The 25326-nt window shown below is 41.3% G+C and overlaps 4 protein-coding genes and 1 long non-coding RNA gene across 7 annotated transcripts in view; 2 read left to right on the forward strand and 3 right to left on the reverse strand.

The window, feature by feature from the left end:
• The first annotated feature begins 5476 nt into the window (after positions 1 to 5476).
• On the forward strand, positions 5477 to 11714 carry LOC107226707 (complement C1q-like protein 3). Its single transcript, XM_015667610.2, has 3 exons — positions 5477 to 5622; positions 10471 to 10636; positions 10800 to 11714. Coding segments are annotated over exons 1-3 (489 nt in total). The 5' UTR covers positions 5477 to 5620; the 3' UTR covers positions 11121 to 11714.
• A 3769-nt stretch (positions 11715 to 15483) lies between these two features.
• LOC107226705 (adenylosuccinate lyase) overlaps positions 15484 to 25326 on the reverse strand; it is a 40116-nt gene continuing 30273 nt past the window's right edge. Inside the window, exons 1-6 of one of the 2 annotated variants that reach the window (XM_046730268.1) lie at positions 19569 to 19700; positions 17524 to 17727; positions 17142 to 17424; positions 16852 to 17003; positions 16281 to 16679; positions 15484 to 16142 (exon numbers count right to left, since the gene is read on the reverse strand). In XM_046730268.1, coding sequence (XP_046586224.1) covers positions 15879 to 16142; positions 16281 to 16679; positions 16852 to 17003; positions 17142 to 17424; positions 17524 to 17688 — 1263 coding nt within the window. In that variant the 5' untranslated portion in view covers positions 17689 to 17727; positions 19569 to 19700 and the 3' untranslated portion in view covers positions 15484 to 15878. Of the gene's footprint in view, positions 16143 to 16280; positions 16680 to 16851; positions 17004 to 17141; positions 17425 to 17523; positions 17728 to 19568; positions 19701 to 25326 lie in introns of those variants that run through there. The other variant, XM_046730267.1, reaches the window with a different exon arrangement.
• LOC107226710 (protein snakeskin) lies at positions 18369 to 21042 on the forward strand. Its single transcript, XM_015667614.2, has 4 exons — positions 18369 to 18569; positions 19539 to 19745; positions 19875 to 19994; positions 20066 to 21042. Exons 1-4 carry the CDS (start codon positions 18519 to 18521, stop codon positions 20165 to 20167), a joined length of 480 nt encoding a protein of 159 aa, XP_015523100.1. The 5' UTR covers positions 18369 to 18518; the 3' UTR covers positions 20168 to 21042.
• LOC107226711 lies at positions 20449 to 22144 on the reverse strand. Its single transcript, XM_015667615.2, has 3 exons — positions 21731 to 22144; positions 21472 to 21630; positions 20449 to 21397 (listed from the first exon to the last, which is right to left on the reverse strand). The coding sequence occupies exons 1-3, from the start codon at positions 21782 to 21784 to the stop codon at positions 21155 to 21157; spliced, it is 456 nt and encodes a 151-aa protein (XP_015523101.2). The 5' UTR covers positions 21785 to 22144; the 3' UTR covers positions 20449 to 21154.
• LOC124292711 lies at positions 22206 to 24939 on the reverse strand. 2 transcript variants are annotated; one of them, XR_006902610.1, is made up of 5 exons: positions 24067 to 24939; positions 23766 to 24001; positions 23066 to 23448; positions 22610 to 22963; positions 22206 to 22462 (listed from the first exon to the last, which is right to left on the reverse strand). It is a non-coding gene; the product is annotated as an uncharacterized LOC124292711 (long non-coding RNA). The 2 variants fall into 2 exon arrangements; XR_006902609.1 differs by having other exon boundaries at positions 22206 to 22963.

Below are 25326 nucleotides of genomic sequence, written 5' to 3' on the forward strand. Positions count from 1 at the left end.
CACCGATAGTACATGGACGTCGATTTGCCTACTGCTTAACCTTTATACGCATCTAGTATTCGTTAGTGTTATTATTGTTTTCCAATTTGCAATAACGAGTTTTTCAAGTAGCTGCATTCCAAACGATATTTTTATCTCGACTCGTTGTAATAAAGCAGTTGATGGAGATTCGGATGAATGTCGAAGGTAACAGAAAGGTAACACTCGACAAATAAATTTCGGAAATGATCCATGCGAAAGGTGAAAAAATTCGGCAAGTTTGAGTGCAGCACTCGTAAGAGAGCCGCCCACATGTTTCTTGTTTTTGTAATAAATTTTATGGTCATCTGATATGTAAACCTGTTTTGTAATACTTACGCCTAGCCCGGTAATTCAAGCGAGTATTTGTAGCCGGATATCTTACGTATACGATTAACAAACAAGGTTGGCCGCTACGCAATATAAATGAGAAAAAGAAATCGATCAACCAATCAGACGTACACTGTAAAATTCCAGCAATAAACGGATGCATAACGAGTCTCGTGCTTGCCGATTTGGAATATCCCATAAGGAGAAAAACAACGATAAGCAGGAGGGGTGCCAAAAAAGAGTAAAAAATTGGCGTTGTAAGATCAGAATAAAAGTGCGAGTGCAGAAATATCTGGACCAGATATATGAAAGTGATTGGAAACGTATAATTGTTGCTTTTTGTATCTGGTTTGCCAACGCGTGCAGCAATTGAGCCCGTTTGCAAAGTGTATCTGCACCTTTCGATCGTGGGCTGTATCATTAATCTAACGAGTTTGGGTTATATAATCAAAAATTACGACACAATGCTCGGATCAGATGTGGGATATTTGCCTGTCTTAAATTTCCACATTTTACGATCTGAGAGGAGGACCTGCAGATCCGTCGTGCGCACACGTCAAGTCGGCAAAGTTCAACAACTTGCGTTGTGCTCATTTGCCTCTCGATTTATACATGATACGTGCGCGTGTAGACGCAGAACGTTGGAACGGCGCTAAGAGCTCAAGGTGCACTTATCTTCGACAATTTTTAGCCGAGCTGACAGTCGGCCATGTTTTTAAACGCTCCTGGTCAGCCTCGAACGTACCTATGAGAAGAATATATAACGCTGAGTTGAAATCCCGGGCTTAAAATGAAGCCTGCTCTGATAGCTGGAAGCCAACTTTCGTTTGCTCCAAATAAGATCGTCGGACTGACAGAACGGGTAACGTTGACAGGCAAGGTGTGGTCAGCGGTCCATTCTTGCCCTCCGGACACTCGTAACCTCGGCGAATATAATATCGTTGCTGAAATTACGTTTCGTAAATTTTTATCCTGGCGCGGCTTTCTTCTCGCAGCGTACAATTCTCTTTCATTTTTTAAATTCCGTTCTCGTTTTCTATCGAGAAATTGCAAGCCCCGAAGCCATCGCTGCTGAGTCCTATGCGCAGGAAATCGACGAGTCCCGTATCCTTGATCTTCGGCACTCCAGGCGACGTTCATCTAGTGACAACGTGATTAGTACTTAGATACAGTTGAGCTCAATGCGGATATAATTTAGCTGGGTAATTGCGGGTGACACGACGTCGGATATATTCAAGGCTCTGCCCTCGCCAAAGGCGAAAATGTTTTTCAATCATCTCTTTGTCAGTCGGGATCTGCAAGCCCGGTCCTTCGTTTGCCTGTTATGGAACGGTAGGCAAGTTACGGACACCTGTAAACAAGCTTTGAATGTTGTGAATATGTACCAATGCTGGAGAGAATTCGCGCCCACATTTCACCTGTTCCAAGTGTAATTAAAACCTTGCCAAGTGTACGAACTCGACTGGAAACCAGGGTCAAAGACCCGATTACGATTTCCATGTGCAACAACTCGATGTAGCCAATGGAGGACGGAAAAGGTCTTTTTTTCAACGATGCAACTAACTTTCACCAGCGATTGACATTCGGTGGTTTTTGCTCGCCTCAACTTTTCAGGATATTCGAGAAACAACGTGAAGACGAGGTGAAGAAAACCGGAGACACGTTTCGCTAAATATTGGCAGAAAGCGGCGAACGGTTGTGAACTCTGTGACCATAAACTGCGGAGGCGTGAAGCAGGGCGAATTAGAAAAACTGACGAGTAATTTTCACGCTTTTTTCGAATTACTACTTCAATCATTTTCCTCACGACATTATCATTCGGATTTTTTCATCGCGTACAACGAAAATTTTTGTACCGTCTCTTTCCGTGACAAATTCTTAGCGAAATAACTCGGCACAGTAGCGTCAAAAATCCAAGGTTTCAGCAGCTTCTCCGTATATTTCTTTCTCTTTGATGGTGTACTATTTTCATGCGCATTGCCGGCCCACGTCGTAATTTGAATACGATTAACACTAATGCCGCAGGCTTGCATTGTAAATAAAATTCTGTGACGTTGTCGCGATTGCGGAAACACGTGCAGTCGAGAATTTTACTGGAGGGGAAAATTGGCGGGATTTTTAAAAAGCGGTCACTGTTGCACAACCACGTATCATTGACGTGAGGATTTATCCACAGTTCGATAAACGCGAGGATCTATGATGTATGTATATGAATTTTGTGAAAGATGTAAAAGCCGATAATCATATAGGTCTGAACACCAGAACAAGATACTCCGTGATTTATATCCAAGCCGCAGACTGACGAGCGGCTGAACGCGTTGAAAAACTGCACGGAGATGAACTTTCGCGCTGAAATAATAATTGGCAGATTACTTGCTCCTCTGGCTCCGAAGATTAACCCGGTTCGCATTAGCCTACGCAACATCTTGACAACGGTTGATCATTACGCCGGCTACATATCGGACTTTGCAAGGCTGTGTAGCAGAAAGAAAGTTAGACGATACATGCGAATATTTCGTAACACCTCTTATGCTCAAGATCCACCAGCGTTCGTAATGCAAAGAGATCATCCGCCGACCACCCACGCTCTCGTATTCCCGTTTTACCTCGATCTTCGTCTGCGTTTCTCGTGAGAAAAGTTCCCTCCCCTTTTTATCGTCCACTACCACGCGATGGAAAGATGATGAAACTTCCTCTGGACTGGTCATGGAATTAAAAGGGTACTCGCTGTCGAGCGCAAAACTGAAACGAGATCGTTTGACTTCGAAAAAAGCATTCGCTCAAAATATTTGGCGATACTTTTTTTCAGAGCTTGCAACTCACGGCAATGAAATGAAAAGTGACTCGAGTGTCGACGCCCCATTATAAAGTTAAATTAACGATAATTTGTTTCGTGGAGAGTGGTGAGTTTACACACTATAACGATAAACTATCCGTTATCGAGGTTGAATTTTTAATTTCATCAAGGATAGGTATCCCCATATTCGTGTTCACGTTTGTATATTCTGCCACTCAGCTCCTGAATTTGAATGACCCTTGAACCCGGCTCAAATCGAGCACGCCACGAAAATATATTAGGCTATAAAAATTCATCAGATTCACCAGACGCGTGCCTCAGTAGGTCTTCGGGCAGCTTTTTAAAAGCGAACTCGTTCCATTGACCCACTGGTACATTTTCGACAAACCACTCTCACGATTCTCGCCTCATGTCGCGCCTCTCAGCAACTAACTGCCGACTCCTTCCGCATCCGAGAGCAACCGATGAATACAAATCGATTCATCCATCCGGTGTAGGCGTCGAATTTTGAGAGCCAGCCCGATTTTTTCTCCGTTCAATTATCGTATTCTCTCTCTCCTCTCCGTATCCCTGAATTTTGTAACCAAAATATTAGACCAGAACTGTACCTCGACGAAAAAAAAAAACATTTCTCCGTTATAAAAAGTTTTGACATTACCGGATCCGCAAAAGTAGGAAGAAATGAATGATCTGGTGAACGACGACGAAAAAAAAACGGGTTCTACTTGCCCAGGGAGAGTGAATAAAAATGGTGGCGTTCGAGACGCGTCGTGAGTTCAGCAAACAAAATTAATTACTTCTTTATTGAACAGCTTTTGACCGTATTTATTACGTAAAGATATCACGCCCCGAGGTAAGGAATATCAACCAGAATCCAGGCACGATCTCGAACACGAGATTAATCGCATTTCATGATCGAGAATTATTCAGCACGGGATTTAATTGTTTAATTCTTTTTAACGTCACACTGATATTCCCGTTCCGTGTATTGTTGGCTAAAATTATCGTCGATGGAATAAATTTTACGCCAACGGACAGCTGTAGGTGCCGAATCATTACGTCTAACACTTCCGGCTGGGTATTTACTATACCCATTATGTCCCGTGTGCAAATCGCACGCCATTACATTATACCTACACACGACAATGCGATCTGTATCTAATCCCGCGCCATTCTATCGGGATCTGACTGTCAATAGATTTTTTTTGCTCAGTTCTAGTTTTTTCTTGTCTATTTGTCTCACCGAAGGAAACTTGGTAAGTAAAAATCCAAAGTCGTTCGACGCATAAAAATCGATGTAGGTATATTGATTATTACAGTGGCGTTTAAATTTCTGCGGCGCAACAAAAACGGTTATTTTCCACTCTTTGCCTCTTTGTCTTTAGGAAAACTATTTTCTTCTAAGCTGTGGGTATTTTCGAAAATTCCTAATGCATATTGTTGGGTGGTGTACAATGCGCGTAGATCCAGTAAAAATCGGTCACGAAAGTAGGCAAATAAATAAATCGTACGATACAGATTACAGTTACATTAAATCTTTTTCCCACTCTTCTTATATTCACCTCTTAATTTTTATCGTTCGTTTGTTTGTTTTTTTTTTTTTTTTTCCAGAGCGGAGAAAGTTCCGAAGACACTATACATACCTATACCTACTGCGTTTTAATTACGTATTATTTTCTAACCAACTTTTTCGTGTCAGGTTCGACGCGGCGCCGATCCGAGTTGCCGGACTTCGAAGACCGGGACGCGTATCCCGTCCTAGCCATAATGCCAAATAGACTGTTACTAAACAATGACTTCTTAACGGCTGATCAGAGCTAACGGTGCGGTAGGAAAATAGTGCAGTGGGTCAGCCGAGAAATCCCGTCTTCGTGCCTTCGGCTTCGGCGCGTAGGAAGCCCACCTCGCTCGACGCAGCGCGTTGCAGGCCGGAAAAGGCGGAAAAAGGGCCGCGTTTTTGAACGGGGGAAAAAAAATTCGCTCGAAAACGCGTGCCCGATACTGGCAATCGATTCCAATTCTGATCGTTACTGCACCACGATTTGTTCGAAAATTTGTTAAACTTTTACGCTCAAACCACGGTCCGCGGTTACGTCCGCCTTACATAAACAATTCCGTTGCATAATTCAGATCCGTTGCTCGAAGGGTTCGTGACACGTTGCGCAAGCTCGAGCGGCTCGCGATCAGGGGAAGCGTTCGGATCGGCGGGCGGAAAGCTGCGATGAATCCCCGCGATTTCCGATATTCGGTGAACCGTTTCCGCCCGTGACGACGAATCCTGCGGCGCGAAATGGAGGGGCGTTGGGCGATATGGACTCGGGGACTGGCTGGGACAGGGCAAGTGGCTCAACGGCGCTTGGAGAGCGCGCCGAGTTGATATAAAGCTCCGGGCTTCTCCTGTCTTCGCAACTGCGGCCGGACCACCGGACATATCGGAACGCCTTGCCGCTGCCCGCCACTCCACTTCAAAACATCATGTGAGTCAATTTTTCTGCCATTTTAACGCCCCGACGATATTGGCGAGGAAGGTTCAGAGTGTTCGGATACTTGGTGCGGTTCGTTCGAGACGGAAATCGGCTACGCGACGAAACGATTTATCGTACAACTTCAAGGACGTTATTGTATATTATTGGTTGATTCGCGGTGCGATTTTTAGAACTCGGAGAAAACATTTCAGTTGATAAATTTTCATCAGAGATGTAGGGAGATAGATGTCGGTATATAAGTTTTTATGTCCGTAGCGATATTGAACAAGTACGTAAAGATGGAAAATTAATACGATTATTACGATTGATAAAAATATAAAGCAGACAAAAAAAAAGTTAAAATGTAGGTAAAATAAGAAATCGAAATAAAGAGCAAAAAAACAGAGAGAGAAAGAAGAGATTTTTATTTCATAGCGTTTGGTTTAGAATCCATGTTTAATCCCACACGTAAAAAACACGCGATAATTATGCGATTATGTAAATTGGATAATATTTCACATCTCACATGTCTCGTTTGGCTCATGAATCTGATTGAAATATATTATGCTAGTGAATTATATAACGTGAACAACAGAGGGTCACAAAACACTGTATGTATGCATTATATGTTCTCTTCGTATTTTTAGCTGCCAAATTTGGCTCACTTAGTCCAATCAGCTTCTGCACTCTGTGAATTTAGCTTCAAGCGACTCGTCGAAACTTCCGTTCCTCTCCAGTGAAATATTTATTGTTCTATCACGTCGCGTCTGCTCGGCAGGAAACTGCCTCGGTTCACTCGCTCCGGGTTATATAATTATCCGTTCGCCGTTCGGCTCACGCCAAATAAAACGCTTCATAATTGCGTCGTTACTCTCAAGATATAGCGCTTTCTCATAATTGAATATACAAGGAATTGCAAAAGGCAGAGGAACACTAAATGGTGCATTATAGAAACCGATCAATCATCATCCCTCATCCTTCCACCCCAATAAGTCCTGGATCGTTACAATGAAATCTCCTAAGCACGTAGTTCCACTGACTCCAATCGTACGGCGGAATCGGCCTCGCCCGGATCCCACTATGCAATTACACTAATGCTTACCCCATTGAATGTGTATTGATAGAGCCATATTTTCCACGGTTGGACGGCGCCCGATGCGAACGAGTAGGTGTAGCAGTATCACGGATAACGATCGCTAGTAGGAAGTGAGCTTTGAACAGCGTTACCTTCGTGCGTTTTACTCGCACGCCTGCTTAATACACAGATTTATGATCGAGTGGTCCGAAGTGTGTCAGCGGCTCCGATTTGTTCCAATTATTCGTATCGCCGTTTCACTGAGCCTCCAGAATCGCCCGATCTCCGGATCGAATCGTTCTCGTATTTTTCGGTTATTTACTCACGAGTTTCAAGACATCTGACTGCGATTTAATCCACTTTGCAGACGTGTTCCGAACCGATCGCTGTACGCGACCCACTTTCAGCCGCGTTTCACATGTAACACCGTATGTATTGTGGATTGTCGAAGAGATAGGTGTGCAAGGAGTCATCGACTTTTACTATATTTCTGAAGATAGGGATTCGGTTGCGTTGCATTTTTCTTTTTAAGACACCTCATTTCAGAAACATTAACCGATGTAGGTATGTAGGCGTTTTGAGCTCCGCACAGTTTCGGTAGAGTATCGCGCATTCGACTTTCAATATTTGCAACATATTCTTTGTGCCTTGCGCAGGTATGTTAGGCGAGGGAACAAAAATGTTGACATGACAAAAACGAAACACGTGCCGTGGAACAAGACAATAGACTCCGATCTTATCAGGGCGTCATGCATGTCGGAGGTGGCGAAAAAACGATTGGATTTCGTTGCGAAATTACGTAGTCATACGCAGTTCGCAATTCCCTATCACGTATATCTCCGTCGATTTTTTCAATTTTTTCAACTAACATAAAAACACCACGTTTTTGTACTTTGAACGAAAACGTTTCGCCAAATCAGATGCATAAGTAATCATTATTTTTTGCGGATCAATTTTTTTGTTGTAATACAATCGTAGAAAAGTGTTACAACGCCAATCAGCCATGTTGCGAAACATTGCATAACCGGCTGTATGATATGAATAGTTGAAAAATTGCCAGCTGTCTTACAAGTAGAGAACCAGGCGCGTATTTGCATCGACGGTCACTTTGCACAGCTTCTCGTGTATAATAATTACCAATAAGAGGGTCAAAGGTTCCACGAACAACGATCGACGTTCTCCGATGTAACTGGGTTCATCTGTCGCAATGCAAGTGACACAAGATCCACGAGATCCGTGTAGGTATATGTGCAATGAGTGATCGATATTTAGTCAAGCTACGTGAAAATGCGTTACGAATCGCTTCGGGTTTCGTAATTATAATTACAGTCGCGGGTCAGATTCGATTCACATTAATCTCTTCGCCTCGCTAATTATTCAATCATCATTTATCGTCTTATTTTTAACACGACCGAATTTTAATTATCCATGACGTTTTCTCCCTTGATCCTTGTAACTTGTACTATCGATCAAGCCAACTGTGCAAGATAATGAAAAATTTACGATATAAGCGATGGCGAACGTTGCCAGAAACACGCTGGGTGAATTGCGTTGTCGTTCTGATAACTTTTTTTTCCCTCGCCTTTCATTTTCATTATTGGCACTTTTTTCCTTTTAGTTTCAATACCGCGTTCAGTGTTAGTCTTTGATCGAAATCTCGACAGGACTCAGGAGCGTTGCGTTGGGTCACGTAGCAGCCATGCGGACTTGTTTTTTCCGTTGGGTCGCCTTGAAACTGAAGAAAGTGAAAGGGTTACGGACTCGTAGATTTACCTCGCGATAGCTTGAAAAATAAAAGTAAAAAAATACAGCGTGTGCAATAATATTAAAGTAGAACCGTAGAGAGAGAAAAGTAAACAGCAGGCGTTTGCGCAATATTCATTTCGGTTATAAATCACAACGGTTATCAGCCAGATCTTTACGACCCATTTTTTTTTTCTTTTTAACTCACACTAGTGAGAATTGTACGTGAAATGATTAGTTATTTGTTGGAAAATACAGTGTATAACGAGTATTACATCTGAGACTATTGACAATGGATTAAAACGTGAATAGCTGGGTATAAACCTCACGAAGGAAAACTTTCCCCCCGAAGCGAATAGAAAGTAGAGTAAACCAGAATCACGGGAGACACACTCGGGCGACTGATTTACAAGACCGATCGCGCGTGAACGATATCCTCCATTTTTTGCTGCTGTTACTTCTTTCTTCAGCTTATCTTTATCCTTCTCGTTCAGCACTAGGATTATCGGGGCGTGAACTCTATTCACCATACAATATTTATACATCTGGATCTAATTGTATAATGAAACACTTACGTCCTTGTACAAGACGCTAATTACCACCTGGTGTCAGCGGCATATCCCTGCAATGATAATGTGCTCAAGCTGGCCTCATTTTCCGAACACACCTGTATGGACGTGTTTCATTTCTGCTGCAGCTTTCGAGTTTAACTTCGTGTAATCTTTTTTTTATTCGTTTGGACAAAACTTGATTAATCGCGTGCCGATAAACCTGAAAGAACGTAGCGTTAATGCGGTGAATTAATTGCGCGATTTGACTAAGTGATCATGATCCCACTTTCATTGAAGTTTTTCGAAACTTCCTTAAGCTCAATTTAAATACAAACTTGGCCTCTTCAATGTTACAATGGCAGTACTAAATTCATCTTCAGAGGTTTCGTTCGAGGGAAAAACGCATGTGGAGAAAAATACGATCGTCATCGGACAAAGGATCTACAAATTAATGGATATTTACATTTTTCTATACGAGACATTTCGATGAAAAATTATCTGTTCGTTCATTCGTCGTTAACATTAACAATCGATGACTCGAAGCTGCATAAATTCCGGCACATTTGCAGTACAGTTTCCTCTTATAAAATATTCGAGCTCTGACGTAATTATAATTGTGCAGATATTAAAAAGAAGCTACAGAAACACTTAAACTTCAATCTCTGTGTAATAGCCGCAGTTGAGTGTAATATAATAATACAGAGAAGTTTAGAAATTTTTAAAATCATGTTAGCTAATTTACACTGAAATGTGCGGAAGTGTCTTCACGTACCGAATAAATACAATTTTACAAAAAAGAACGTAGTTTTGTATACTTTAACGCGTACGTACCTGCTCATCTCGCATGGAAATATTACGCAACATTTTACTTTCTCCGACTTATTTACCGAACGGTATAACGGCAGGGAATTCAAATGATTTTCCAGCTCAAGGTTTCCCCATTCATGCTTTGAAGCTTTCATTGAACATGAAAAATTCTTAACACGCAATTTGAGACCGATTGATAAATTTTCCAACGACATTAAAACGATGGCAAACGGACAATTTGAGTAAAGTTAAATAAAATCTCCTCTTCTTTCGCTCCAAAATGGTCCGCAGTAAAAGTAAACGAGCGCGTCAACGTTCAAAGGACTCTCACAGTCAGGCTTCCTTGCGAACAAGTCGGAAGTCAAGGGTGACCATATCGGAAAACGAATCCCCGAGTACCGTTCACGTCCGTCAAAGAAGTCACGCGAGGCCTCGAATACGATTCCGAAAGTGCGAATGCGTGAATACCTGCTTGGCAGTCTGGTCTCGAACGATTCTTAGCTCGACCGTCGTCGCCTCGAGCAGTGAAAGTTGAACCTCGGCCAATTGAACTCTGCAACTCGATAGTATCAAACGGTGGCGTCTCAAATTCAGAATCCCAATTAGGCAAAGTGTATTTAAACCAACACGTCCGTTACGGGTACGCAGGTCGGATTGTTTTCACATTGAAAAATCTATTTACAGGTGGGTGGTGTGGTCAGTTCTCCTCCTGCAAATCGCCTCGCTCAGCTATGCCGCAATTCCGGATCCACCGACTGCCAGGACAACCACAGTCGGAGCCCGAAAGCTCGCCACCGCCGAGGATTGCTTAGGCGTCGTAGCCTTTGCCGCTTCTCACGGTCAAATCAACGTAAGCATTGCCTCTAAAGGAGCAAACTAGAATATTTGCGAAACGGTGAACAGGACGAAGAAGTTCTGATAACGAGTTATAATCGTAAGCCGTAGAAGGACCTTCTTTTTCGAAGCTTATGTTCTCCCAAATTTTGCCTCACCAATCGATATCCTTCTTCAAGGATGCGAGGGTCGTGCTTTCGGAGACTCTGGTCAACAAAGGTGTCGGCTACGTGCCGGCAACGGGCACATTCACGACGCACTGTCCGGGGCTTTACCAGTTCAGCTTTGCCGGATACGGTAGTTCGGATTTGCGATTAACTCTGAAGCGCAAAGGAAGCAGAAGCCAATCGTGGATTCCCGTGGTCAGCGTAGGTCCTGGGGGAGGATCGAACCTGGTCCTCCTGGACATGGAGGCGGGCGATCAGCTCGCCGTCTTTGTTGAGTCGGGAAAAATATCCGACGGCGCTACTTTCACCGGCCATCGCATGGCGAAGAAGTGATGAACGGAAGGAAGCCCCACTTTCTCCGACTCCTGTGACCTTCTTGCTCTTTACTCTTCCTCTTATTCGCTGTTTGTTCGTTTATTTTTTTTTTATTTTATTTTTTTTCTTTTATTCTTGTTTGTTGCACGTTTCTTTATTTCATCTTTTCGATTTTTTCTTCCGTTTTAACCGACGAAATCAAATCAAGTTGACTGCCATCTACGTCGTCGATTTGTCGCTGATCTCCAATAGCGCGCAATTCTTCAACGGACTCGCAGATCGGTTATATTCGAATTAAAGACTAACAAAACCAATGTCGAATGGATATAAAAATGCCGAGAAAGTTGTCACTTCGGACAGATTTTGATATTCATCGGCATTTTTATAGCCAGCTCTTGGTCATACGGTAAATCAACATAACTGGGTGAGCATTTTATGCAATCCTCCAAAAACTAGAAACTTCGTTTAAAGCCGATATATAGTGACAGGAATCTCGACAGCCAATTTGTTATTGTAAAAAAAATGGATAACCCGTCACTGTCGCCATCAGCTGAAAAAAAAAACAACAAAATATTGAACTGATAAGAATTAAAAGTTCAAGAAAAAAAAAAAGGAAAGATATGTTAATATGCACAGGTCTTTACAAAGTCGTAGATTCCTACCATCGGCATTTAAAACACTTTCGAAACATTCCCACCAGAAATTTTTAAATGTCAATTGACACGTCCATGAACTTTTTCTGTCGCTTTGTTATTATATATTATTATGAAACTTATTTTATTACATAGACACGTTGTAAATATTGACTAACATTATCTGAGCACGATTCTTCCGACTAAATCTTATTGTTAGAGTTCCTAATTGGGATAACAAAAATGTTTTGACACGTTAGGATCGAAAGACACAACAATATTTCTATATCAATTGAAAATGGCTGTACTGCACTGTGATAGCTTACCTTTGACTTATACTCGTCTCAATCTTATATTCTGCATCCCCTCCCCCCCAACCCCCCCCCTGCAGATGATTTTCCGATTCTTTGCAACTTATTCTGAGAACTATCGATTGATTTTAGATTTTTTCACAATTATTTAAATATGTTTCCACAATCGATAATTGTAATTCACTTCTGACAATAGCTTCAAAGAATCGTAAAATATCCATCAAGTCTCGTCTTGCAATATTGCAACAAATCTTTATTTTTTACTGTTCTATTCTTTCCTACATCCGCTGTCCTGTGTTCTATTTCTTCCTGACTCGTCTTTTGTACCTTTTCCTTGTTTCTTCTTCTTGCTCTTGAAAACTATCCATTTCGAACCACCTTTGGTCTTTTTTTCTTCTTTTATTTCCTTTTCTATCTAGTCTTCCCTCGGCTTTTGAGGCTAATAACTTTACTCCACGACTTTCTCTACCCTTTTCTGAAGCTTTCTTCGTTTCCGTCTTTGGTTTTCCTATTTTTTTCTTACATTCTCAACTACTTTTTTCTTCTCTGAAAACTTTAATTTCCTTTTCTCTTTTCTGACAATTTTACTCTCCTTTTCTGTTCTCCAACAATTTTACTCTCCTTTTCTTTTCTCTGACAATTTTTTTCACCTTTTTTCTGACAATTTTACCCCCCTTTTCTCTTCTCTGACAATTTTCTTTTCCTTCTCTCTTCTCTGACAATTTTACTCTCCGTTTCTCTTCTCTTCCCTTCGAAATTCTACCCGCAAACAATGCTACTCCACTTTTATCTCTCTGTTCACTACTCTTGTATGATTCGCTACAATCCATGTTCCGAAAATGAACAACTTTCCTTTTCATACTCTTTTCCTTTGTCAATTCTTCGCGATGATCTTTTATTTTCCCACGGCACAAATAAACCCTGTTCTTCCCTTTTTCACTTTTATTGTGCAATTCTTTTCTCAACTATATTTCAGTCTCTCCTCTCTTTTCTGTTCCTCCACTCTGACCAACCGATATTATGATCTCAAAATTTAGCCAAATCTTGCCAAGGATTACAATATTTATATTTACATTTCAACTTCGGCAGCACTTATTCCAAGTTTTCAGTTCTTTATTTCTGTTTCAATCTTTTCTAGTCTGTCTTTTACTCCCACCTCATTCTTTATCTTTCTTTCAGACAATTTTCTATCAAGTTCTGTTTCTCCTGTTTATGTTTATAACTCGAACGCTTTCAGTTTCTCATCTTTTCTTCGCGCCTATTTCTTCCTCAGCAAACTTCTACACGACTCTTATTCCATTCCAACTTACTATATGTACCTGAGATTTCAAGTTCTTAGACAATTTACAAATTACAACTTTACTGATTACCATGGAATCTTAACAAATTCGATCCATTCCTGGATTTCACGCTATCTAATAAATAATTTCATTATCTAGGGTCTTTCCGTAGGTATAATACATGATCTACAAGTACTTGTCTATTCTTCACGGCCTTTTTCTAGCCTTCAAATTTCCGCGTACCTTTTACAACTCTTTTCTGAAATACTTTTCTATACTCCGACTGTAGTCTTTGACGACCCTTTCATACTTATCTCTGTTTCTATTTTCTATCTATCTAAAGCTAAATTTCTGTATTTTTCCACTTTCATCTGTTACTCTCCATATTGCTCCGTTCTATTCTATTCTATTTTATTTACTTTCTTCTCATCTGTTCGTTCTGAAATCTTTCCCCTACGTTTCTAATTATCTTTTTCTTTCCTTTTCTTTCCACCCCTTAGGCTTTTCTTTAATCTCAACTTCGTTTTTTACCTCGTCTAGAGCTTGTCTTTTACCCCATCAATGTATGAAGCACTGTGGAATGATGATAGTCTTACCGCATCTGCACAATAAACATCTCTACTGAACAGTATTACAACTGATTCTTAACAACCACGATAAGTCTGGCTTTTCACAAACTATCCATGTAAATAATTGCAATAATAGTTAATCACAGAATCACCGTTTCCAATTTTGCATATCACACTCGGCTCACAATTCAGCTTTATGACATCCGAACCTTTTTACCACATCCAAACTTGTCTTGCTCTCATGTCTTTCTTTAGACCTAATATTTCGCTCACTACAGCATCTATCCTCGTCTCTGCTATATTTCCACCTACTCTTCCTTCCTTGACTTGTCTTTCTCTTTACCTGTTTCTTCTTTCCGTTTCTCGACCTGATTTTTCCTTTCTTCTGTAATTTTTATCTCAACTACGAAATCTTCTTCACTTCCTCGCCTATGAACTAAGATTCTACTCTGAATGGGACGTCTATCAATCATATCTATCACCTCTTCTAAACCTTCTGCCTTTTTTTCTTTCTTCGTTTCATTAATACCTATTCAATTATTAGATAGTGTAGACTGTACTTCGCCTCGTCCTTTTTCTTCCTCATATTCTACGAGTCTTTTTATTATCTCTACTCTTTACTTCGCCTGAACTTTGAGTCGTTATTTTTTCTACGCATTTTCGACTGATCTTTTCTTTCACCAAGTTCTATACAATTCTCAATAGAATGAAGAAAAAAATAACATGCGTGTAGAAAAAAAAAAGATACTACGAAAAACCCAATGCTGTGATTATCGTATACTAAACGTGCCCTTTACTACGTCTACATACTTTACTATCTCTATAACTCGTACGATTTACTCTTGATACTGTTATTCTTATGGTTCTCGTACTTTTACTGTTATACCCTACTTTTATACTCTCCCTTAATTATACGTGTGTACGTACCTACTTCCGATGTGTGTTTTAACATGAAAATTTCGTAGGATATCTCTTAAGGCTTGAACTGTTAACGATCGTGTCTTTTTTTCTTATCCTATTACGACTGACTGTCTTCTCGTAAGTATCTGTTATCACCCCACCTGACTCTCTATAAACTATACTATTTTTTGTAATAAAATGTGATTTTTATCCTAATCTAAAGCATTTCAATTATTGTACTATCACTACTCACTTTCCTTAACCATCTTTTCCTCTTCTTGTATGAAATATCAATGTTCAGAATTTTCCTCTCTACACTCTTTAGTCTGTCCTAAATTCATGTGTTTAAACATTCATGCTGTGTTAGCGACGAACTTGTTTTTTCCTCGATAACTATCTATCTCTATTTTCTCGATTTTCATTGCCATCAATACAATAATTCTACACCTATCGCTCACAAATTTCTCTCTAGAAACACTGACACAATTTGTTTGCTTTCGTACCTATTGAATGGTGATTATACTCGTTACTTTGCTCATTATGTGAAAGTTTTCTACATGCTAATTAACTCTGTCTACTTTTCGGTGATTTTTTCAACAAGCTTCTGTAGCGACTGTATCACTTCTTTTCAATGATCACCGTCATTATAAATTTCAACATAAATTAAACATTCTTTTTTCCCCACGCTGTCACAGATAATCGATTTATGTTTAGTCAGTAGAAACGTAAAACGATTTATTCTCCATCTCGATTATATTACAATTTATGTATTTGGATTGAAACTCGACCCAATATACGTCCACGATTTCAAATCGGCCGATTATAGAAACGGCACATATGTATAATTCTATATAAACATATACTACACGCATGCACGTATGTGAAAAATAAATGCTTGTATAATATAAGTATATAAGGGAATAATATTAGATACCAATATGTTACGCACAATAAACTTGAACAGAAGCATGCATTACAATTGACTTTCTGGTTTTTTTTTTTCTTGTCTCAACGATATTGAACCTCACCGTTTTATATGGAAAAAAAAACGCGCGCGATAAAACCGGCAAATTCAAGTTTCAACTCAAATCAGCAAAGTAACGGGCGCCTGTTCGATATTCTCGTAAGTTGTGAGAACAGAATAGACCTCCTCGTTCAAGAATTCTTCAACCTGCTCCGGCGCCCTCCCGACGAAAGTTGAAGGATCGAGAAGTCCGTCTAGCTGCCCAAGAATCGGCGCAAAGTAAGGATCCTTCCTGATCCTTTCGACCAAGTCGTTGTCCAGTCCGTGCTGCTTGACTTGGGCACCAGCCTGATGCGAAAGCACGCGAATCTTCTCGTGGCAAACCTGAATAAGCAGCTCAAAGTGTGTTTTTTTTCAATGCAATTTCTCTCGCCCAGAAGAGCGAAGATAAGACGAATTCGGCAGTGAAGTCAAATAGCCTAGCTGAAAAGCGATAAATGAAAGATGTAGAAAATGAGTCACCTGTCTATCTCCACCAGCCTTGACCATGGCCATTATCACGTTCTCCGTCGACATGAACGGTAATTCCTGAGCGACGTGTCGCGCAATGACTTTCGGGTAAACGACCAGACCTTCGGTGATGTTTTGCAGGGTTATGAGAACGGCGTCCGCAGAAAGGAAGGCCTCGGCAAGGGTGATCCGCCGGTTCGCAGAGTCGTCGAGGGTCCGTTCCATCCACTGGGTCGCGGCTGTTTGGAGCGTGTTACTCGCCAAGGTCATGAGGTGACGAGCGATGCTGCAACACCTCTCGGACCGCATTGGATTCCTCTTGTAGGGCATTGCGCTCGATCCTATTTGCGTCGTCTCGAAGGGTTCCTCCACCTCCTTCATGTTGGCCAGCAAACGAATGTCACTGCAAATCTGGAAGACGTGGAATATGCGGTTTCGTTGCCTTTTTGTTGCGAAAAAATAAATAAGACTGTCGGAACTGTCGAACTTTCGTGGTTCCAGGCTTCAGCGTTACCCTAGATGACTTACAGAATGTGTTCAATCGTCGTTTCGCAATCTCGCAAAATTGAAGAGATACTCTCACCTTGTGCACCGTGGATCCTAGAGAGGCGAGTACGTTGATGCATTCAGCGTCGACTTTCCTCGAATATGTCTGACCAGTAACGGGATAGCACTTCTCGAAACCGGCCATCTTGGTGACCAGAAGATCCAGCTGCTTTACTTTCTCTCCGTCACCTTTTCGCAGCGAACTTAATATTCAACAATTTTCTTGCAATCGTTCGATTGGTGAAAATTTTCAACAGCAGAGAGGCTAAGCCAATCGATAGCTGAGAAAAATTTTCTCAATTTGCAGAGCGTGATTTTAAGACTCACCGTCGAAGAGCTGCAGGAAAGAAGCCTGCGTGCCTGTGGTTCCTTTGACCCCACGGAACCTGAGATCATCCCTCGCTCTGCGAAGAGCTCTTTCGTCCATGAGCAAATCGTGGAGCCAGAGACTCGCTCTCTTCCCAACCGTCGTCAGTTGAGCTGGTTGAAGGTGAGTAAATCCGAGAGTAGGCAGCGACCGATACTCGTGAGCAAATTTAGACAGTCGAGTCAAAACGCCACCGAGTTTTGGCAGGAGAACGTTGAATCCGGCACGAAGAATCAACAGGTCCTTTAAAGATCATTTCGTCATTACGCTACTACAATCATGCTCTCTCTCTCTCTCCCTCTCTCTCTCATCATTCTCATTTTTCCAATGAAACAGACTCACAGCGTTGTCTCCAACGTAGCAGCTAGTGGCTCCAAGATGAATGATGGGGGCGGCTTTGGGGCACTGATTACCGAATACGTGAACGTGGGCCATGACATCATGCCTGGTCTTTCGTTCCTCCGCTGCAGCAGCCGAGAAGTCTATGTCATCAAGATGCGCCTCCATTTCGGCGATTTGATCGGGAGTGATGCTCAGCCCCAGTTCCTGAAACGAAAAATCTGGTTCAAGGTTGGTTCCGAAGGTGATTCATAGGTGTTGGAAACAAGACTGGAAATCATAGCACCACAGCTTAAAGTTAATCAATGGGATGTGGACAGGATGGATCTACAGATAGGCAGACAGTTGTAGCGTACGTAGTATCATATTATTATTGTTGCGTTCGTCATCCATTGTGCATCCGCGAGCAGGTAGCCAATAGTAAATGAATTCCTGGAAACGTGAATACCAACATACTTTCGGGATTACCTCACCTTATCAATAGAGCATGAATCATTTGATCGAGAGATAATGAGACGAGGGGTTCAATATGACCGGTTTGATGGCGTTAGCTGTGATTCCTTGGCTGGATATGGAATAACGAAAGGATATGATGGCTGCTTGAGACGAATTTGAAGCCGAGACAGGCTTAATGGAATTCAAATTAGAGGTATCTTTCAACGACGGTGAAAAGTGGGACAAGCGTATCACCTGCTCATTTTCCAACACGTATTTGAATTATCAAAAGATAAGCGATAAGGGAATCTCACCGCGGCAATCGCGCCTGCGCCCAACTGTACTTTTTGTTACATCCACGCTACGCTTGGCTTTTTGTAAGATTAGATAAACAGGGCTTGGTCTTGTATCGAGTCCAGCTAGCGTGCAAAGCAGATGTCTTTTACCCATTGTTTTTGATCGGTTACGGTACAGTGTAGTGCAGTGTGGTTTTAGTTATCCGGTGAAATTCGGTTCATTCATTCGTCACACTAAACCGGACTGTCTTTTTTCCATCCGCCAAGATGATGTCCATACAAACGATCGGCGGGATAGTATTGAAAGTGCTGAAACTGGTGAGGAAACCTTCGCTGAAGAGTTTGAAATTTTCGTTACAGAATTTGCGATCATCTCCATTTGCCACTGACACCTCAAACCTTAAAAGGTCTAAAAGTGTTATAAATGCCCTGAAGACTCACAATAAAAGTCATGCAATTGATGAAGATCACTTTTCGAAAACGTGTGCTGTACTATTCAAGAAAGTGAAATTTTTCATAGTAGTCACTATCATTGGCTGAGCCTGAGGAAAATCTGAGATAACAATTTGTCACACGTACAGGTTTTAACAGTACTATGAGTCAACCGTGTCTGATATCTACAATAATCAGTGAACAACTTGTAGTTACAAATATTCGGTTTGGAATGAAATGGCCGTTTCGATTCATGATATTCTTCGGTCAATCCACGTTTCGAGTTTTCAAGTCAATCGTAGCAATTTACTCAACGGATTAAAGTAATCCCAATAGATTAGCCGCAATGCTAGTATGTGGGATACTTTTTAACGGATGTTAGGATTCGTCAAGCTGTCAGAGTCTACGTTTAATTCGAATTAAACATTGAAGATTTGAGATGAAAAATAAAATGTAGAAAACACTGCAACTTTGATGGTGAATCATTTTTGCTCCTCCATATCGGCAAGCGATAAGCAACCACTGTTTGTACAGTGCGATATCATAACGCATGACACATTAACGCACATTCACAATTTCACTCTCTCAATGCCTTAGAACACCTGCAACCAGCAACTCAATTTCAAAGCACCGACTAGCAAACTATGTCAACGTAATGAAAAACCGATATGCAATTTATGTGTTAAACGGTTGCCGATAAAAATTTTCCTGGTCGCTAAATAGCCGAAGAAAAATAATATTCAATTATCGTAACTGACAATGAGCATACTAGCTTTACCACCACATGATTAACGGACAGATTAATAACTGATCAAAGGATTTGGGCAGCGTTTAACTAAAATCAATTTATCGCAGGTGATCAACCTGATCATCATTATTCTTTACCGAACGGGATACGGTGGCGAATTCCTCGGTGTCGGAGGAACATGGAACTTGAACGAGGATAAGAATCCGGATGTCGAAATCGTGGCATCGGGTATCTTCGTTGGATTCTTCATCTACACTCTCGTTGTTACTATCACCTTCTGCTTCGGCAATACGGACCACACTAAATCGCTAGTGGTAAATCCAGTGCCAATTATTTGTCTCTTTATTTATACATAGTCCAAGCCATCCTATCCTTGAATCTACAGCTGTGCTGGCTCTGACTTTTCAACCATTGCCACTCCAAAAAATTTTATTTCTTTGCAGGAAATCATCATGAATTTCGTTGGAATGTTCATGTTCATCGCAGTTGGTGCAATCGCGCTGCATTATTGGCACGGGTATCAAAGCGAGCACAAGTACTTGCACGTGTCAACTGAAAGACAGGTAAAGTTAGATAAACTTGGCAAAATTTAGGAAAAGCTGATAAATGATTCAAATATTTTTTAAAATTACAGATTGGGCTGGCTTTAGGGTCACTCTGTGTGATCGAAGGAGCCGCCTACCTTATCGACCTCGTCCTGTCGGTACTCGAATACGCAAACGAAGTTTTGAACTAAAGGAGAAATGATCCTCGACGATGATGTCTCAATTATGTAAAAGAACGGAAACACCTCGCCGTCTTTTTTCATTCAGTTTGCAGACTTCATATTTTCATTATCATCCCCAGGCTCTCGGCAAAGTAGGCATATATGCAGTCTTTTTAGAAGAAAATTGATCCCAGTAAATCGATCTATTCCGAAGTTTTGCGTCATCATAATATTTCACGATGTATACGTGCACGATCTCTCTACCGTCAAAACATCACCGTTGCTTCGTTTCATCACACATTTTTGCACAATTTTTATAAGCGAGTATAAAGGTTTCGAGTTATACATCTTTTAAATTTGATATAGCGTGTGAACGATTTTCCAAGTTCACTTAATTTCATTTCAACTGGACACGACGTTTCGTCAAAGTTTACCGACAATTTGATAACTTATCAGACAATTATCGCATCTGCATAAAACATTATATATTGTCGCGAAATGTTATGCAAAATATTAGTACAAGTTAGAAATGGTAATATTTTTATAATACACACATTTGAGTATCTATAGGTATTACATTATATTATGTAGGTATATTAATATGTATTATTTTACGTATGATAAGTGCAATTAATGATTATAACAACCCGATTATATTTTTCTTCATTCTTTTTCAATGTACCAATCGCCTCGTTCACAATTTGTGCATAGGCGTGGGGTTCTGTAACGAGTCATTCGATCAAACATGTCGCATAAGACTGCCAATTCATGTACTCCACGATAGCTGAACAGGTGTTCAAACTTGTACAGTTTCATCTTTTTGTACATTATATAATGTATATTCATGAATACCAAAAACCCGAGCGCGTGTTTGAGTTGAAAATAAAGCTGACGCACGAATAAAATTCTCGACTTATATCAACCCATTTATATTGATGCGCAATTCTGAGTGATGGGTATGATCTTGATATATCTATTAGAAAAGTTGGTCAAATATTTGGAGCGGTTTCTCTGGAGCTAATCGTCGTTGCGCTCATTCCGATCGTCGTCGGTTTTTACCAATGGCCTCACCGCTATCCAGCAGCACAAAACGGGGTCGTATACTATTCGATAAATGACCAAGTCCGAGAGAAAGAAGAGGACGTTCAGAGCCAAAAGTCCGATGAAGAGCTCGTCGAGTTTGTTACCGCTCCGCTGCTTGACTGACACGCAAATTCCAACGGCCAAAATTGTTATACACAAAACGTCGAACACGGCTTCCTGAAAGAAAATGTCACAGCATTGGTAGTTCGTGTAACAAGGCCGAGAAAATATTTTCGCTGATTCGTACGTACAGTGAATTCGTGGACGTTTCTTGTCGCGTGGGACACGATGAAGACGGTACTGATCACGAGACTGGTGCCACATGACGTCAATGCTACGACGAATGCCCCTCGTGGCCAAGAATCTATCTCCATGTAACACGCAGAGACGATGCACACGAAGCATGTAATCTATTTTTGAAATATGATGTGGACTTGAAAATTTCGAAATGCAAAATCTTTGAAATCTTGACACGAAATAAAATAACTCCACTTGTTTGTTTTTTCTAACCCATTCCAGTAGCTTTGTGCAGTACTTGCTGCCGCGAAAAAAGATCGGATGCATCTGTAGGTAATTTTTTCAAAGCTTCCAATCGTGCTTTTAAGTTCCACGAAGGCGCGATCTCGTCTTGATGTTACGTTGCTTAAAATCGTTTAAAAAATTTGAAGAAACAGACTGACAGTGTCGAAGTTTAGCCTAAAAGTATATCTGCAAGGTGCAATATTTACCGCTATGGCAATAATTGAGCTCATCGACTACGGGCTAATTGGATTCAAGATAACCGAAGCCGTAAGTAAGAGGCGCAAGCATACGCATTTACTGATCGCGTAAATGCGATTCGGACACTGATTGAACGTGGTCAAAATATTATACGTTTGCTGCAGGGCCTCTGTGCCGTTGGTTCTATCTTCGTGAGTAATTGGCGAATGAGCTACTGGAACGTTCCTGTGTTCACGCTCTTGGTCGTCAGCACGATCGGCTACGTCTTAATATCAATTGCACTGATATGCGTTGGACTGTCTGGAAAGCCGCAGTATTTTGTGGTAAGAACCGTAAAATCGTTTGACCATTCATTTTCTTGTGACATTGTTTCTTAACATAGTCCGTTCTCTTCACGGGCTTGGGAGCAGCCCTCAATTTCATATCAGCTACTTTGATGGTGCTCAGAGTTTTCGTCTTCCAAGAGAGAGAGACGAAAGATGGAAAGCCCTACTCCTACGTGTCCGAGGGAATGTTGGCTTTCTGGATGTACGGTAAGCAGATGAATAATTGGTCGTTATTTTAAAGAAAGGTGATGGTATTTACATAATATTGAGTTTTTAAGCATGCTCCATCGCCATGGTTCTGGACCTGACATGCAATTCTACACCAAAAGTAATCGAGACGCACAGCTCAACCGATGATGAGGACGAGGATGAAGATGGAGTCAGGAGGAAATCGCAAATCACCGAGACCACCTGATGCTCCATGAATGCTTCAAAGACAATGAGAAATAAAGATCTTCAGATATGTCTAGAAGTAAAAAACATTCCTGACCGAACATTTGCTTTTTCTATTTCTTACTGTTTCCATTGTATCTGGCTATGATAATGTAACATTAATAATCATTCAAGAGAAAAAAATTAACCAGTCATTATTGAATCGTCGGCGTCCAGCATCGTGCTGAAATTCAGTCTCGGTTCATGACATCGCCGATATATTTCATGCCGAGGAATGTGTCGAAGACCATGACAATAGCTGTGACTGAAAGTGAAAATGCAGTTTAAAATGTTGGCAATTTCATCGAGAATCTCATCTCTTGACAATAGTTTTACTGTTTATTATATTTGCGTTGCTTGAACAAACCCGAGAGGATGATGCCCAGATGGAAATCGAGCATTGAAACTTTCCCGTCTGACCCATCTTGCACTTCTTCGTAGTTACGAAACGCCATGATACTGCCAATCACGAAGACGACGACGCCAATAACCGTGAACCTCAATTCCTTTCATAAGAATTTCTTTTATAAAACATTGCAGTTTCCACTTCCGGCAGAGATCATTCTATTCTTTTTTTTACTGTAAACTAACGATCAGCTGATGTGGCTGCTCTAGCACATAGGCTAGCAAAATAACCATCAATATAATCGTATAGGTTCCTGTGTCTATGCAAAATACCATCGTCAAGCTATTTGGCCAGGTGAATCTATCCTGAAGCAATACCAAGACGAAACCAACCAGGACTAGGACCTGTTAAGAAATTACAAATGATTGTCAATTTCGCGAACAGTATAGAAATAAACGTTGGGCAGAGTCACGGTTTCGAGCACAATACCAGCTCTACAATCTTCAGCACGAAGTTGGGATTTTTCAGAAGCTCGAACGCCCTCGCAACCATTTTTACAAAGCCTGTTAAGAAACGCGATGCGGGTGTGTTGGAAAAAATACTGTTCCACACCTATACAGAATAAATATTTTGCGTAAAGGTCCGTCACCCTGACTTATCGTTCGCGCCTGCCACAAGCCGACTCGACGCCAAAACAAAACTGAACCTCTGCAAAACTCACATGCCAATGCGGTACTAAATCTTCGACAGCTGATTATAATTCCTGCCTTCGTCCCGTAACATTTTTTTTTTTTTTTTTTGGTGCATCCTTCGTGAATGAATAAAAGGAGTTTATCAGCCTTTCAAGAATGTGTCAATGGGGTGCTCGGAGTAAAACTGCACGTGGAAGTCTTGACTGATTGATGAACGTATCCTTGGCGTGCAAATTTATTTCCTTGGTGAGATAACCCTCAATGGCTAAAAAAACGTAAAATATATCCATGGATCAACTCCCCCTCAGATTTGACATTTGTTTTTCTTACTTGATCCTAGTGCTGTTGTTGTCTAGCCTCCTATGGCTACGTCCAACCAGTCCTCGTCTTTTATCCGAACTGGATCAGGATCCTGATACCATCATTTGTTAGCGGGTACATAATCGTCAACTTCTCCGAAATATCCGTGAGCGCGATGGGACGTCCACATACTTTCATAGTGAGTACTTCGTCTCACGTATCTCTAAAGGAAGCCAACTGTGAACTTGACTGCATAATAAACCTGTCAATTAACTTCTCCAAGCGCATTATAACCCCATTCACTAATCTTGCCAAGTGTAGGAAACGGTGTTTGCCGGCTTGGGATGCATCGTGAGTTTCATATGCGGGGTGTTCGAGATATATCAATGGGCATCGTGGTTCAGCAGTGTAGTAGGAGACGCCAGAACAATTGGGTAAGACGTTGTAGATGCTTTTTGCTGATTCGCAATGTCTTTTAGTCTCGATGCCTGATTTTTTGGGATTTTTAGGTGGCAAGAACTGATTTTGGCCATTTCGTGTCTGATCAATGCCGCGGTGCTGTTGATCGACTTCGTCCATTACGCGTTTCCATGGGCGAGGCAAGCCTCGGTCGAAGATCCGATTGACCAGCGTCATGACGATCCACAGACGAATGACGGAGTATTTATTGTAAAATAACTGAATGATGCGAGGTGATAAAGTGGAGAAGAGAATTTGAAAAACGCATTGTATACAGTACCTAGTGCTACTTAATTAACTGGGTCACTGGGGCATCTCTAAGTGCTATAATTGACGACACGCTAATTAGAAAATTCAAGAATCGAGGTGACGACTGGGGAAAAAAGTTGTAAGCTAGTCTCAAGCCTGCATCAGATGAAATTCTTTAGTGGCGCTAAGTTCCTCTCGTCATGACGAATAGCGGAGTCCACAATTCCAGTGCAAGCAAAAATACGATCCTCTTCAACGTGGCCACCTAGGCGGATCACACACCGTCAGACTGTATGATACGGGGTTGCCCAGGCGGGCGCAACCTCTGACGACGCCAAGTTGCACTAATTGATCTACTTGACTTCGTGACCGCTCTTAGTACCGGATGACGAGCACCCACGCCGTAATTTCCTGACCCGACTTGACCCCGAGTTAGCCGAGCGATCTTCTGTATCCTGAGAGTCCAAAGACAGAACTTGCTGCATATAATTAACGCGAGTGACTTGACTAAAAATGCATCTCAGGTCCGAAGTTGTGAATATAACGTTTTGCATTTTGAGAACGACACAAGGTTCATCGATC

Source organism: Neodiprion lecontei, chromosome 2, assembly GCF_021901455.1.
Source record: "Neodiprion lecontei isolate iyNeoLeco1 chromosome 2, iyNeoLeco1.1, whole genome shotgun sequence".
Classification (NCBI taxonomy): Eukaryota; Metazoa; Arthropoda; class Insecta; order Hymenoptera; family Diprionidae; genus Neodiprion; species Neodiprion lecontei.

Bases quoted from the DNA above. Each gene is read 5' to 3' on its own strand.
- LOC107226711 (XM_015667615.2), bottom strand. From the start codon at position 21,784: ATGCATCCGATCTTTTTTCGCGGCAGCAAGTACTGCACAAAGCTACTG. The intron at 21,631-21,730 runs GTTAGAAAAAAC...TTTCAAAAATAG, and splicing joins GCACAAAGCTACTGGAATGG to ATTACATGCTTCGTGTGCAT. The intron at 21,398-21,471 runs GTACGTACGAAT...ATTTTCTTTCAG, and splicing joins GAAACGTCCACGAATTCACT to GAAGCCGTGTTCGACGTTTT.
- LOC107226710 (XM_015667614.2), top strand. From the start codon at position 18,519: ATGATGTCCATACAAACGATCGGCGGGATAGTATTGAAAGTGCTGAAA. The intron at 18,570-19,538 runs GTGAGGAAACCT...AATTTATCGCAG, and splicing joins TATTGAAAGTGCTGAAACTG to GTGATCAACCTGATCATCAT. The intron at 19,746-19,874 runs GTAAATCCAGTG...ATTTCTTTGCAG, and splicing joins ACCACACTAAATCGCTAGTG to GAAATCATCATGAATTTCGT.
- LOC107226707 (XM_015667610.2), top strand. The intron at 10,637-10,799 runs GTAAGCATTGCC...TCCTTCTTCAAG, and splicing joins CTTCTCACGGTCAAATCAAC to GATGCGAGGGTCGTGCTTTC.